We start from the raw sequence: 15,718 nt of genomic DNA, 5'->3' as shown, positions 1-15,718 counted from the left end.
AGAAGTTACTCCACCCCTCTGAGCTCCAGCCTGTCTGATACTTTATGGCATGTCAGCCCCTCAGCACAGTGCAGGGGCGCTGAGTATCTGCTTCGAGGCAGATTATCAATCTCTTCTTGCCAGATCCTAAATCTATGCCAAGGCCTCAAACCTTCCAGACCAGGACATACCCTCAGCTCCAGCAGGCACTGGGGCAGTCACAGGAACTTTATCAGCTTCCCTCAAGGAAGAGTTTTCCCTGGAATCGCTCCCTGCTGCAACGCCCACTTCCCAACTCGCTTTTCTAAGGTGAGGAAGGAGAGGGTAGATAGAGGAGGAGCTTCCCTAAGGGCGGAGCAGGAAATGAACGGGGGAAAGGGGCATCTGCTTCAGGGGAGGGAAGGAAGGAGAGAAGAGGATTCTAGAATGTCAGCTGTCATTTTAGAGAGAGAGGGATGTATGGAAAACCTATTCACCCAAATTCAGAGTGGCATTGACCTAATCATCGCCCTAATTTCCAGAGATGTTCTCTGCTCAGGCCAGACTGGGGACCCCAGAAGCACCTGCCCCCCTCCCCACCATGAGCTTCCATTCTTTCAGTTGACCTCCCTGGGAAAGGGAGAGCAAGAGACCCCATGGCCTCTTGGTGTGGGGGTGGGGAGAGCAGGAAGGGTCTTAACACCTGTGGTGCTTGGGATCCCTTGGCTTTCTAACACCCACAGCTCCTTGTTGCTGTATCCCATGTATTCTTGTTACTCAAAGTATGGTCCATCGGCCAGCAGCAGGGGCACCACCCAGGAGCTTGTTAGAAATGCAGAATCTCAGGTTCCACCAAGTTCCACTGAGTCAGAATCTGCACTTAAAGAGATCCTCAGGGGATTCTTATGCACATTAGAGTTTCAGTAGCACTACTACAGATTTTTTTTTTTTTAAGTCTTGAAGCATCACTTTGAAAAATGAGAAGAGTCCTTATTGGTTTGACTTAGTGGATGGAGTGGACTGAAGGGTCCCAGGTTTGATTCCGGTCAAAGGGCACATACCTCAGTTATAGGCTCCATCCCTGGCCCCAGTTGGTGCGCAGGAGGCAACCAGTCAATGTGTTGCTCTCACATCAATGTTTCTCTCTCTCTCTGTGTCTCCCCCCTCCCTTCCAATCTCTCTTAAAAAATCAATGGAAAAGTATCCTTAAGTGAGGATTAACAAAACAAACAAACAAATAAATAAATAAATAACGAGAAATGAGAGAGTGCTGTGGATTAGGAGTGGGGGTATAGCAGTTAAACACCATGTGTCAGCTGCTTTCCCTCTCTGAGCCTGGACTGGAGAGGGAGGCAGCTACTCCAGCCAAACACTCACATGCCCTCCAGACCTCTGCACCTAGTAAGTTCCAGTAGAGAATGAAGCTCACCTTACATCCACGTATCAGAGATGGGAACCCAGCACCCAGGCCTTGTAAACCCATCCCCTGTTTACAAGTGGTCCTTCCATCCAGGTAACCCCTCTAGGTCCACCCCCAGGAGCAGGCTGCGTCCTGCCATCCCCATGGCAAGCTCTCCCATCCCTCCTCAGCCTCTTGCTCATTGTTTCCTCTTCCACTAGTGACAGAGGGTGCCAGCCTTTCTGCACCAGCCTCAGTTCCATCCAAAGGCTTTGGGACTTAGACATTTCTTCTCCTCCCTTTGCCTGCATCACACTGGGGCTCATTCAACCATCTCCTCCCCATCTGACCGCCACCCACCCACCATGCCAAATTGGGAATCAACGAATTCCCTTCTTCCTTGCTCATGTTCATTAATTCAACAAATATTTACAGAGCACCTGGGAGTGCAAGGCCCTGGGCTAGGATAGGCTCTAGGGAACCGGCAGGGAACAAGACAGCTGGGGCTCCTGACCTCATGGAGCTAACACGCTGAGGGAGAAGGCAGGTGTTAATCACATGGAGGCACCATTGATCAATTCAGTACCATTCATTGATGGTATCAACAATCATTTCTTGAACACCTATGATGTGCCAGATACTTTCTTAGGCACTTGAGACTCATCAGTGAAAAAAAACACACACAAAAATCCTGCTCTTCTCAAATGTAAAACTAGTCTAAGTACAATGATGGTAGCGGTTCTCTGTGTCTGCCATCTCCTCCCACTCAAGATTTAGAAAGAGCCAATAATTAATTAATTACATTTGGTCTTGGGAAAAAGTCCAATCCTATTAAGCCCTGAGAAGAGATCTCCTCTGTCTAAATCCTCCAGCGGGGGCAGGATATAGGACCCTTTGCCTTCCTTTCCATCTATATAAGTGACTCAGCGTCTTGGGGTCAGCTCCTGGCCAATGAGGAGGTCCCCAGAGGAGGGGGGCGTGGGGGAGCTTCCTGCCCCAGACCCTGCTCCCCTGCCTCAGTCTCCCTTTTCTCCCCTCATCTCTTCCCTCTTATCTCCTTCCTTCTCTTCCTCCCTCCTCCCGCCCTCTCCCACCTCCCTCTCCCCTGCCTTCTCCTTTGCCTTCTTCTTTCCCCCAAAGCCCAGACACAGTTCCAGACTGGAACATGCACCGCAGCTGCTTGGCAGAGGGCGTCCCCACCGTTGTGGGCAACTCCTGGATCTCAGGTGAGCCTCTGCCAGGTCTCCCACCCACGGTCCACCGGGGCGCTGGAGGCATTCACACCACCCTCTCTGCCCCAGGCTTGGCCTTCCCTGACTGGGCCTACAAAGCCGAGTCGTCCCCAGGCTCCCGGCAGATCCAGCTGTGGCACTTCATCCTGGAGTTGCTGCAGAAGGAAGAGTTCCGCCATGTCATCGCCTGGCAGCAGGGAGAGTACGGGGAGTTTGTCATCAAGGATCCAGACGAGGTGGCCCGCCTCTGGGGCCGCAGGAAGTGCAAACCACAGATGAATTATGACAAGCTGAGCCGGGCCCTCAGGTGAGAGAAGACAGCTCCAGTGGCCAGTCAGGGCAGAGTTCAAAGAAAAGGGCTGTGGTTTCTGGCACTCCACCCGATTCCTGCCCCTTCAAGGCTTGGGAAATGACCGTGAGTGGTTATGCAGGAACAGCTCGGGGTTAGCCTTGCTGGCCTGGGGAGGGGACATGGCTGGGTCTCAGACGACATTCCTTGTCCATTGGGCCAACTCTCCATTCTCATCCTTGGGATCTCCAGATATTACTACAATAAGAAGATCCTGCACAAGACCAAAGGCAAAAGGTTCACTTACAAGTTCAACTTAAGCAAGCTCATCATAGTCAACTGTCCTCTGTGGGAGGTACGGGCAATGCCAGCCCCCAACTTGTTTCGGCCAACCCTGGTGCCCATGGGCATGCAGAGTAAGGTAAGCGTGAAGGCAGCCCCTAGCCCCGGGCTCCACCAGAGACTGATCTTCCTGCCTAGCAGGCCCCCAGCCCTCCTTTCTGCCTCAGGGGCCCAGCAGCTTCCAATGTCCTTCTTCCCTTGCATCCTAGTCCCTGAGTGTCCAGGGTCGATACTCTAAATCTTCTAAAATATCCCTGTGCTAGGCATCACGCCTTTAGGGGTGCATCACAGGGAACAAGTGGGGGGGTCTCAGGCAAGGGTCCAAGGCATGTGGGCAGGGGTGATTTAACAACCATTATGAGAGCATTTCATTGTTTTAACAACTGGTTGTTAAAACAGTAAGTCCTGGGGAATGTGTGCCAGGGAGAGCCCATCCCTCCCCCACACCTGCTGCTCCTCGCTCCGCAGCTCCTACACAGCATGCTGCTCACCCCCTGGGCCATGGTGGAGCAGCTGGCTGGACAGTGGGCCCTCCGAGGGCCACCAGCGGCCTCTGAGGATAAGAAGGGGAGCAGCAGCCGTATCTACCGTGAGTGCCTGGGACTGGGAAGGGCCCAGGGGAGTACCCTCCTGGATGAACACATGGGTGAGGGAGCATGAGACAAGCCTAGCAGGACATTTGTTTAGTCCAAAACACCCACACCTAAAGGTCCCTGAGATTTGATCCTGTCCAAAATGTCCATGGAGCCCGGCCGGCCGTGGCTCAGAGGTTGAGTGTCGACCTATGAACCAGGAGGTCATGGTTCGATTCCCGGTCAGGGCACATGCCTGGGTTGAGGGCTTAAACCCCAGTGCGGGGCATGCAGGAGGCAGCCAATCAATGATCCTCTCATCATTGATGTTTCTATCTCTCTCCCTCTCCCTTCCTCTCTGAAATCAATAAAAATATATTTTTAAAAAAATGTCCATGGAGACATTTGGTCCACCCCGACTGATCTACCTAACCCCATGTGCCATGACCAGCTGGGCACTAAGGCAAGAAAGATTGTTGGCAATACAGCCACAACGCTATTATTGGACCAATAAAACCTGATAGTATTTTTTGTGTATTAACCTGTAGACCCAAAGTAAGAAATAAACACTCTGGGCTGTTTGAACCCAGGGGCATTTTCCAAGAGTAGATGTTTTGGACAGGACGAAATTTCAAGAACCTTTTGGCATGACCATATGTTTCTGTGGATATTTTGGATAAGACCAAATATCAGTTAATTGAGACAAGGGGTAATATAAGTCATTTATTCATTCAACAAACATTTCTTGAGCACTAGCTACTTACTAGGTGTGGGGATTCAGAGATGAAAGATGGCCCTCAAGATGCTCAGAGAGCCCTGGCTGGTTTGGCTCAGTGGGTAGAGCATCGGCCTGTGAACTGAAGGGTCCTGCGTTCGATTCTGGTCAAGGGCACATGCCCGGGCTGTGGGCTTGATCCCCAATAGGGGGCATGTAGGAGACAGTTGATCAGTGATTCTGTCTCATCATTGATGTTTCTCTCTCTCACTCTGCCTTCCTCTCTGAAATCAATATATATATATATATTTTTAAAAGATGCTCAGAGACTAGTAGGGAGAAAAGATGGGAATACAGCCAGTGACAAATCAGAGGTTCGGGGAAGCACAGGTGCTACAGGAATGCAGAGGAGTTGGGGCTTCCAGGGGAAGCAGGTGGACAAAGATGCCTGGGTACAGAATAGCATTTGTAAAGCAAAAGGCTGTGAGTGAGGGTAGCAAATCGGAAGAACTGCTGGTAGCTTGCCATGAGCAGAGCGGAGTTATGTGATGGTGGGGACACGGAGGAAGGTGACAGTTGAGGCTAGCAAGGCAAACAGGTGTCCAGTCACAGAGGTCCTCTGAAGCCACGCGAAGGGGGTTGACTTTATCCTGGGAGCAGGAGGGGGTCCAGGAGGGAGAGGCATGTTGAGATCTTCATTTTACAAAGACGGCTTGGGTTCATGTTGACTTTGGGTTGGGGTAGGCACAGGACTGGTATTGGGAGGCGCAACCAGGAAAAGGCAAATGTGGCAGCATATAGTGATCCGAGGGGGAGAAGGCAGAACTGTATGCAGAGGCCAGCACTTACAGGGCTGTAAAGTAGGAAGTGACAAAAATCAGATTTTCTGTGGAAAAGATCACAAAGACACAGACTCTTATGCAGAAGCCCACGACCCACCCCTCTATCCCTTGGCGATTTCTTGGAATGAGAATTCTCGGCCTTAGCCCCACCCCCAGTGTAGCTGGGGACGCAGAGGTCCCACCTCTCAGAGAATGCAGGATGCCTGGCTCTGGGCCCCTGTGAGTGCAGCTGAGGTTGTGGGCGTGGGGCGGCCCAGGGCCTGCTGGGACTCATCAGGCAGCCTGGAGCTAAACAGCTCCTGAACAGCTCTCCCTGTTCTTCCACCCCAGCCACCTCTCCCCAGCTCTGGGAATGCCTTGGGCACAGCGCTTCTCTCTTTGGGAAACTGTGAGGGGGGGAGGAAGGGGTTCCCTGGATTGGAGTGGGCTATTTTGCACCTCCCTGGCCCAGGTACACACACACACACCTGCTTGTGCTTGGGCCCCAAGGGATGCTAAGCAGGTTTAGGTCACCAGAAGATCAGTAGCAGCCCCATGGCTTACCTGTGGATGGTGATTCCAGAAGGCTGTGCCAGCCCCTAACCTCCACCTTCGTGAGAGCACTCGGAGCCAAGGGAGGAAGCTCTCCAGGACTATTGAGCCAGAGGCAGAAGGTGCAAGACTGGTGCTAGGAAGGGGTAGGGGAGAAGCAGTACTATCTCCTCCACATGCCTATTCTGCTGTGGCTCCGCAAGGGGAGACACAGCCTTGACCTCAGAGGTCAGGGGACACACCTTCCTGGTGCAAAACAGCAGCCTCCACCTCACGTAAGGACCCTGCGAAAGGACAGTGGCCAGGAGAGGGTCCTCTGGCAGAGGACTCGGTGATTTTCCTAATGACGTATCAAGTTTTTTTTTTGTTTTGTTTGTTTGTTTTCAGTTGGTCAGCATAGCGAGGTTCTCTCTTTATTCTCCTATTACATCTGTATTTATACCATTTGATCCTATAAGCATGCCTCTATAATCACATCATGGTATGTTTTGGGTAACGTTCTACAGTTCCTTGTTTCTTATCTGACCTTTGCCAAAAATCCTGTCTCTATCTAGTTCTGTTGATTTTAATCTTGTCTAGGTTAATCTCTGTGTTCCATTACAAGGGCTATTCCAAGGTCACTGCTCTACTGATAGGCTACAAGGAAGTGACTCCGTATCAAGTTGTTTTTTTTTTTATGTACTGATTTATTTATTTATTTATTTATTTTAATTGCTTAAAGTGTTACAAAGGGTATTCGTATCAAGTTTTTTAAAAATATATTTTAAATTGATTTCAGAGATGAAGGGAGAGGGAGAGAGAGAGTGAGAGTGAGAGAGAGAGACATCAATGATGAGAATCATTGACCGGCTGCCTCCTGCACGCCCCCTACTGGGAATCAAGCCTGCAACCCAGGGTATGTGCCCTGACCAGGAATCGAACCAGCAACCTCCTGGCTCATAGGTAGACGCTCAACCACGGAGCCATGTCAGCCAGGTGACGGATCACTTTTTACTGTTTTCCCCTTACATAGGTCCAGCTTCAGAAATATTGTTTCTATTAAATAAATCGGTTATATTGTCATAGCTAATTTGTTTTCCCAGTGTTTATCAGCAATAGCCCCACCAATGTGATCACATTGGGTTGATACTTGCTCTCCTAGTTAAATGATAGCCTTACTAAGAAAAATGGAGAACTGGTGTTAGGTGTTTTTGGTTTTTGTTTTTTTGAAATATACAAAGTGAAGTGAAGTTCTATATAGCCATCCCCAGTGACCCCAGCCTGGGAGCCCCTATGTAGGATCCTGGGGAAAGAGGGCAGGTTTGGAAGGACTAGAAGGAGGGAAGGCTTCTTGGAGGAGGAGAGTGATGGGCCGGAGCCATCTGGAGAAGAGGAAGACTGGGTCAGCCCGCGTGCACTGGGCCCTTGGCTCTGTGGGCCCCTTCTTCCTGATGACATCGCCTGTTCTTACCTGGGAGAGGAAATTTTATGAAGAAACAGGCCTGAGAATTTAAACGACAAGCGTCAGGCCATGCAGCCAGTTCCTTACGCAGCTAACCCCGGAGCCCCCTGCTACAGGGAGAGGGAAGAATGGATTCGCTGGGTATATGGCAAAGGATATCTTCATTCATTCATTCCACACGTTTTTATTGAGCCCTTTGATACGTGCCAGGTTGGGCTGGATCCAGAGGAAAATAAAACAGACCGTTCCTGCCCCCACAGAACTATAATCACACAAATGACCGCCTGATGCTAACAGGGCGGAGGGCCCTGCAGGAGAGGTACTGGGGGTCACGAGGAGCGACCGGGGCTCTTGCCCAGACTGGGGCGGTCTCAGGAGGTTTCCCCGAGGAAGTGACATTTACAACGAGACAGGAAGCAAAGAAAGGAAGGCACACGGGATGGGGGAGAGAAAGTTTCAGCAAGAGGAAAAAGAAATGGGAAATGGGAGAAGGGGGGCCCTCTCGTGACCCGTTCTCTCTTTCTCTAGGACTTGGCTCTGCCTCCACCCACTGCCTGCTCAGCCCTTGCTGCCATTTGGGGAGCCTCGCAGAAGAGCGGCCCAGCCTTGCCTCCTTCACACCCCCCCTCCCACTCTCTCTCTCCTCAGGGCCCCTCTTGGCCCCTCTTCTCCCAGAGCAGCAGTTTCCAGGGTCCCCCACGACAGACACCCTGCTCTCAGGGCCCACGTGCCCCCCAGCGACCTGGCGTTTCCCGGGGCTTCCCCTGCTGGCTGGGCTGGGCCAGGGGGCTGGTGAGAGGCTCAGGTTCTTGTTCCTTAGGCCAGAGGGGCTGGAGGTAAAGCCCCACCCCCTGATGGGGGAAAAAGGGTACCTGGATCCCTGGGAGGGCTTCTTCGCAGAGATGCAAAGACCCAAACCTGGGGAGGAAAGTCTTAGGTCCCCTAATTTGGAGAATTTTGAAGCAGAGTGGCCCTTGGATCCTCCTTAACTGAGGAGGAAGATGTGACGTGGGCCCCCAAACTCCATCTCTCCTCTGGCCCACCTCCCTGCTGGCTTTGCACCTCCCTGGGTGGAAATAAGTCTAAATTGTGGGAGGATTTGAATGGATGGAGTTGGATCCGAGGAGGTGGGGGGCATTGCAGAGAAGGAGCATATGTGGAGACGGGACAAACTGAGGCAGGGTGCCCCCTCCATCCCACTAAATTGCTAATCAGATTAAGGAGACATTCTTTTTTTTTTTTTTAATTTCAGAGAGGAAGGGAGAGGAAGAGAGAGATAGACACATCAATGATGAGAGAGAATCGTCAATTGGTTGCCTCCTACACTCCCCACACTGGGGACTGAGCCCGTAACCCAGGCATGTGCCCCGACCAGGAATCAAACGGTGACCTCCTGGTTCATAGGTCAATGCTCAACCACTGAGCCACGCCGGCTGGGCCTAAGGAGACATTCTGAATCTCAACTTATTTTGAGGGAGATGAGAAGAAGGTTTCCATCATTTGAAGCACCCCATACCTACCCCCATGAGGGGGAAATCAGAGGTCTAGCTTGGGAAGGGGATCAGGAATTGATTTGTTCCCTGAATATCAGGGTAACTCCTTTCTTCTCTGGGGCCCAAGTCCCTTACCCAGTCTCCCTGCTGCCCCTCCACTTCCTTGTTTTCCATCCCTCTGATTTCTGTGACCTTGGGATGTGCATGCAGGCCCGTCCTTCTAGCTCCATTTCCCCAAGACCCAAGCAAGTGGGGTAGGGAGGGACTCTGTAACACTCCACTGCAGACCATGAATAAAATGCCCTTGGCAAACTGGCCCTTTGGCTTACATTTCTGCTTCCCTCTGAGGTGGTGTGGATCTAAACAGCACCCAAGATTCCTGATGGGAAGAGTGAGGGGGCTTGGGATGAGGCCTCAGTCGTGGAGCAGAAGTGGAAATGAAGCCAACCAGTCTCCTCCCTCCCGCTGCCATCACGTCCCAGAGAGAAAGGCTGAAAGCAGCCCCTCTGGCCATGCAGACAACCAGCCTCAAGGAAAGAACAACAGCAGAGCAGGGCTTCTTCACAGAATGACCCTCAGATCCCGCCGTGGGTCTCTAAGCAGAGCTCCAAGGGGCTGGGGGTGAAGGAGGGTGTTGGCAAGGGTCCCTCCTGCTCTGAGCCCCAGGTCCTAAGAGTGATGGGAGGAGGTGATGAAGCATTGGATGGCTGGGGAAGGGGAGACACATTAGGGTTTTTTGCTTAACCAAGGAAATGCCAAGGGGATTGAACCCTATTGCTCTCCTATCTCCAGGCTTGTCAATAACAGGGTCAGGATTTGTCTCCACTTATTTCTATTATGAGGAACAGAGACCAAGGAGGTACAGAGGACCTTTTTGTCCATCTTTTTTCCCCTCACTCAAAGAGTAAGGGTGCTTCCCTGTCCCTAGGATCCCTGTACATTTTGCTTTCTGTTACCTCTCAGTCCTTCCTTGTGGCAGGAGTGTCACTGTCAGGAGTGGAATGGGAAGGAGAAACCCAGAGTAGGACAGGGTTAGGCCTCACCCCACAGGAAGACTGAGGAAAGCAAGGAACACAAACTCTGGGTTTCCAAGCTAGATATAGGCTGTAGCTTCCTGGTCAAGCTGCCCGGATGACCATGCTTATAATGCCTGGCCTCCCCATTGCTCTCTTCCTATTATTAATATTAATAACTAGCCAATCATGATGAAAGCTACAGCTTCATGCTCCCCAGGAAGCCACTGGTCCATTCCCCGCAGACCCCTGGAGGAAGGGATTGAACAAACGGGGAGACGGGCACATGCACAACGAAGTTGGAGTGATGTAGGGAAGGTGCTTGTCTGTCCGTCTAGTCTGGAAAAAAGGTCATCCGTGAGGAGGGTAGAGCCACTGCAAACGTACAAAATCACGGAAGGATAAAATCCCCAGAGTCCCCGCTCCCTTTTCTCTCTTGCTACGTGACCCGCACGCACCCTCCATGTGGCCTTAAGCAGCTGCATGGCCCATGGCCCATGGCCAGGCGGACCCCACACACAGTGGACTGCAGCTGGGAACACAGGCTAAGCCAGCCAGATGCTGGACTGGACTGGACTTGAATACGGAGCAGAAGTTCTGGGGCTTGGCCTTACTTCTACCCCTGCTGACGACAAGATTGGACTTCTTTCGTGGCAAGATGGATGGAGACGGGACCTCGGAGGGAAACCCTCTTGATTTTGCATCGTCAATAAAGCTTTCCACGAAACCCCATCCTCCCATAGGAGCCTCAGGAAATTATTTTCCTTTCAGCACCCCCAGAACTCCACTCCCACCAATAACAACCGCAGGGGCTGTAGAGAAAACTACTTCTCGCCTCCGCCCAAAGCCATAGGCCCAACTCCAGGGCTTTTCCAACAACCTGCCCAGTTTGAGAAGACAAAGAGTTAGCGTTGTCTGCCCCAGAAAGAGGGGCTTGAGCCCAGTTTAGAGAGGCCAGCCCCAGGGACAGGGTTCTATAATGGAAACCAATGTGCCCGCTGCCTTACCCCTCCTCCTCTCCGGTGGTTTGTGGCTTCCGTGACCCACCACATTCCAGGCAGTGCTTCACGGCCACTATTCTAAAATTGCCCTTTGGGGTCGGTGAGTTTAGGAGACTGAAAACCCAGTTCCAGAGGACATCCGTGTCCAGGCGATGCACTCTGCATATTAGACAACAGATGCACGTAGAGCAGAGCTCCTCAGCCTCAGCACTATTGACATGTTGGCTGCAAAATTCTCTGTTGTAAGGGGCTGTCTGTACATTCTAGAATGTTTAGTATGTCCCTGGCCCCTAGATAGCAATAGCACCCCCCCCCCCACACACACTCCCTGCCTTCTCCAGACATTGTGAAATATCCCCTGGTGGGGGAAAAAATCATCTCTGGTTGAGATTTTTTTTTTTGCCTGCCTTCTCCAGACATTGTGAAATATCCCCTGGTGAGGGAAAAAATCATCTGTGGTTGAGATTTTTTTTTTTTTAGAATAGTTTGATTTTTAGAGAGAGAGGAAGGGAGAAGAGAGAAACATTGATGTGAGAGCGTAACATCATTGGCTGCATCCCGCATGCTCCCCACAGTGGATCAAGCCTGCAACCCAGGCATGTGCCCTGACCAGGAATCGAACCAGCAACCTTTCCGTGCACAAAGGACACCCAACCAACAGAGCCACACCGGCCAGGATGGTTGAGAGTCTCTTAAGCAGAGTATGGCTTTAGGTTGAATAACTCAGGTTGTTCTGGCAAAGAGGAGATCCAGGTGCCACAGAGAACTGTTGGTTTCCACATTGCAAGAATGCCCTCTGGTGGCCAGAGTTAATATCAGCACTAGGAAGAGCTCAGAGCTCTGGACTAACCTGGGTGGGTAGATCCCATGGGGGGCACTGTTTGAGGTGAAGGGATGATGGGCACCTTGGAGTCTTCTGAAAACAGGAAGCAAGTTAGAGGATAAAAACATTTTATAATAATCCTGCTGTTTTCAACTCCTTTTGCAAATCATGGACTAGTCACCCCAGGATCAGCAGGTCTAATGTGACAACAGACTGCGGGTTGTCAGTTCCTCAGGTACATATCGATGCTGCTATCAATTCTAGACCACACTTTCTGGTCATCTGTGGTCATGAGCCTCCCCTGAGAACACTCTACTCAGTCTTCTAGGAGCAGTGGGAACTGTGGACCCTGAGAAAGAAAATACCTCTAAGAAGGGCCCTCAGTGGCTTAACTGGGCTCAAGTTTAAAAAACAGAGCCTAGCAGCTATTTCTACACAGGCAAACCTCTCATGAAAACTACACTTCAGGGGAAAACCTGCACTAAACTGCCTGCCTGCCCCCCTGAACTGTCTGCCTGCACTGACAGTCAACTGAACCAGCCTTTATAAAGGAGTTCCTGGAATCCTATTTCAACCAATAGGACTGGGGCTTTCCCCATCCAATTGGCGCTATGCAGCTGTATCTCCATCAGCATATTTATGGACCAATCAGGGTGATGCCTTTGGGGCCAATCAAACTGCAGGGATTTGGAGTCCTCATTTGCATGAGGACCAATCAGGGACCAAGGGCAGGACTTCTGTCTATGTAAGTCAGCTTCCCTTTGGCTCTGGGACCACACTTTCCCTTTCCACCAAAGACCACTGACGGTCTCCTTGCTGGAGCTGAAGCAGAAACACTAAAGATGAAACACCAAAGATGTCTCAGCAGACCAGGGCAGGAGCAGAGCAGAGCTATCCCGCCAGAGAGGGCCCTGGTAGCCATGGTGCTCCACAAACTGTACTGCTTCATAACTGAGTGGTAACACGATGGGACTGCTCCACAGCTGTCCCCTGTTCACAGCCTTACTGTATCACAGTTCAGCTGTCTGCACTGGATAGTTTCCTTCTTCACTGCACCCCAAATTAGGGAATCCTGTTGGGTGTTGAATTGACATCAACAACCATCAGTTGACAGAACCAAGACAAGACTCAGCTTAGTCAGCTCACCAACCACCCCTGCTCCTGGGCCCTCAGGTCTATCACACCAAGGACAAAGACAGAAACACTCACTCAAGCAGAATTTTAGGGAGCCAGACTTGCAAGCTTCATGAAGCTCAGACTGTTAGGAGCCAGAGGGATCTTTGAGATCATCAAGTTCAACCCCCTAATTTTACAGGCCCAGAGAGAGGAATGGACTTGCTCAAAATTGTGCATGTAGAAGAGCCAAATTTAGAATGTCAATGTCCTAATTATCAGTTAATGTTCTTTCCATCTCACCATAATCACTTGGGTTGAGAGTTTAAGAGGTCCTTAAAATTCCTCAGAAATAAAAAGTATATTACATATGGAGAAAGAAATTTAAAAAGTCATTCCTGTGTGATATTTTTATTGTTTTGTTAATCCTCACCCAAGGATATTTTTTCCATTGATTTTTTTAAATTTTTAAATATATTTTATTGATTTTTTTACAAAGAGGAAGGGAGAGGGATAGAGAGTTAGAAACATCGATGAGAGAGAAACATCGATCAGCTGCCTCCTGCACATTCCCTACTGGGGATGTGCCCGCACCCAAGGTACATGCCCTTGACCGCAATCGAACCTGGGACCTTTGAGTCCACAGGCCGACGCTCTATCCACTGAGCCAAACCGGTTAGGGCCCATTGATTTTTAAAGAGAGTGGTATGAAGAGAAGAGGGAAAGAGAAAGTGAAAGAGAAAGAGAGAGAGAGAGAGAGAGAGAGAGAGAGAGAGAGAGAAACATCAATGTGAGAGACACATTAATTGTTTGCCTCCCGAATATACTAGTACCTCTACAGAGGATAGGGATCAAACCTGCAACCCATGTATGTGCCCTTGACTAGGAATTGAACCCGAAATCCTTCGGTCTGCAGGCCGACTCTAACCACTGAGAAAACTGGTCAGGGCCTGTGTGATTTTGAATATGACCATAGTAGCAAACATTTCCCTTTTTGTATGCATTTTGGCATTTGATTACTTATTGTCTGGTGCTGTTCTCTAATTGTTGGTGTGCATTAATATAGTGTCCCTGTAAAGCCATATTGTCAGATTAGTGCAGTTCATTCTTGTTAAATGGAAAGTGTTGTCACCAGAGCACGTGGAGGTTTAAAAACAAAACAAAAGCAAAGCATTTGCTGCTCTGAGTTGCTGGTGGCAATGAGGATAATCTCTACCCTCTCCCCCCTTTTTCCCCAGTGAGGACCCTGACCAACAGGGGAGAAAAAGTCAAGTGCCATCTATGATTTACACACACACACACACACACAGTCAACAAATATTTCTTAAATGCCTACTCCATGCCAAACACTGTGCTGCCAGGCAATGCGGCGCAGGGTATCTGTGTCGCAGGGAGCATGACAGAAGTCAGTGCATCGCACAGGGAGTGAGTGAGTTTGCATTCAAGATGGGGGTGGGGTGGGTAGTGCAGGTACTTGGCAGTCAGGGGACTGAGTACAGAGTGCTTGAGAGGCAAGTTTTCTTATAAGTGTTTAACACCTAATTTGAATATAAATTTTGTTTACTTTTCATAGTAAATCAACCTACTTTGAACACCTACAGGTAATTCTTAAGAAGTCATTTCTAGCCCTGGCCGGTGTGGCTCAGTTGGCTGAGCTTCGTCCTATGTAACAAAAGGTCACCAGTTTGATTCCTGGTCAGGGCACCTGCCCAGGTTGCAGGCTTGATCCCCAGTAGGGGGTGTGTAGGAGGCAGCTGATCGATGATTCTCTCTCATCATTGATGTTTTTGTCTCTCTCTTCCTCTCCCTTCCTCTCTCTGAAATGAATTTAAAAAAATTTTTTAAAAATAAAAACATAGTAAAATCTCAAATGTTTTTATTTAAATGTTTTTGCTGATATGTTTTTGAGGGCAAGGGAAACTCAGGAAAAGATAAACAAATGGGACTACATCAAGCTAAAAAGCTTCTGCACAGCAAAAGAAGCCATGGACAAAATGAAAAGAGAACTCGCTGTATGGAAGAACATATTCACCAATGATACATCCGATAAGGGGTTCATTTCCAAAATATATGAAGAACTTCTAGAGCTCAACACCAGGAAGACAAACAATCCAATTAAAAAGCCACATGTATGCACCCCTTACTTTGAGGCAGCCGTGTCAAAAGTGCTTCACACACATCAACTCCTCCAAGGCCCACAAGAGTTTTAGGAGGTAAATGTGATTTTCAGCCCATTTCACAGAAGAGAACATTGAGGCATAGAGAAGTAAAACAACTTGCTCAAGGCCACATTCCCGGCAATACAATATTTGTAAGCAGATGTGTCTATAAACTGGCCCTCACGCACTGGCCTATGATTCCAGCTGTTTAGTCTGAGTTCTGGAGCCTCAGCAGCTGCCTTCTCCCACTGCTATGTCATTACTACCTTCCCCTATGTCTTTAGTAAATGGGGAGGGCAAATGAATGGCTGTTTGCTCGTTTGCTTTTTATAACTTTGAAATTATACAAAGGGAGCAAGGACTACCTCACTAATTCAATATTTAAAAGATACTTTAAATTTATATTGTGGCCAGCTAAGGATGGAGGGAGGAAATAGAGATAGGTGAAGAAAGAGGAAGAAAAAAGAGAGCGCTCTTCAGGAAGTTTTGAGAAAGTGGGGGAGAAATGTCCCAGGCACCAGGCTTGGCATCACTTACCTCATTTAGTGTAAAAGAAAAAACAAAACAAAACACACAACAGAAAGGATATGGAAATTACTTTTCTAAGACCCTTCCCTGGTCACTTGGACTGAGAGCTGTTATTTCCATTTGAAATGTTAATAATGTAGCTAATTAATACTGTTGGTAATTTTTCGTTGCTTTGTTCTTAACCTTTAAGAGGCTCTGACCAGTCAGGACAACGCACTAGGGAGAATTGAGTGAGCACAGCAGTAATTGCCTGGAGGATTCAGCCCG

The 15,718-nt window shown here is 49.5% G+C and overlaps 1 protein-coding gene across 1 annotated transcript; it reads left to right on the top strand.

Annotated features, from left to right (window-relative positions):
* Positions 1-2,445: 2,445 nt before the first annotated feature.
* On the top strand, positions 2,446-8,583 carry ETV3L (ets variant 3-like). The gene is made up of 5 exons (XM_014540862.1): positions 2,446-2,583; positions 2,659-2,896; positions 3,131-3,299; positions 3,689-3,809; positions 7,850-8,583. Exons 1-5 carry the CDS (start codon positions 2,523-2,525, stop codon positions 8,308-8,310), a joined length of 1,050 nt encoding a protein of 349 aa, XP_014396348.1. The 5' UTR covers positions 2,446-2,522; the 3' UTR covers positions 8,311-8,583.
* Positions 8,584-15,718: the final 7,135 nt, after the last annotated feature.

The sequence above is a fragment of the Myotis brandtii genome, unplaced genomic scaffold (assembly GCF_000412655.1).
Source record: "Myotis brandtii unplaced genomic scaffold, ASM41265v1 scaffold250, whole genome shotgun sequence".
Classification (NCBI taxonomy): Eukaryota; Metazoa; Chordata; class Mammalia; order Chiroptera; family Vespertilionidae; genus Myotis; species Myotis brandtii.
This window is presented reverse-complemented; position numbering and strand designations above follow the sequence as displayed.

Excerpts from the sequence above, each read along its gene's own strand:
- ETV3L (XM_014540862.1), top strand. The coding sequence starts at position 2,523 with ATGCACCGCAGCTGCTTGGCAGAGGGCGTCCCCACCGTTGTGGGCAAC. Across the intron at positions 2,584-2,658 it reads GGGCAACTCCTGGATCTCAG|GCTTGGCCTTCCCTGACTGG; the intron begins GTGAGCCTCTGC and ends TCTCTGCCCCAG. Across the intron at positions 3,810-7,849 it reads GAGCAGCAGCCGTATCTACC|GACTTGGCTCTGCCTCCACC; the intron begins GTGAGTGCCTGG and ends CTCTTTCTCTAG.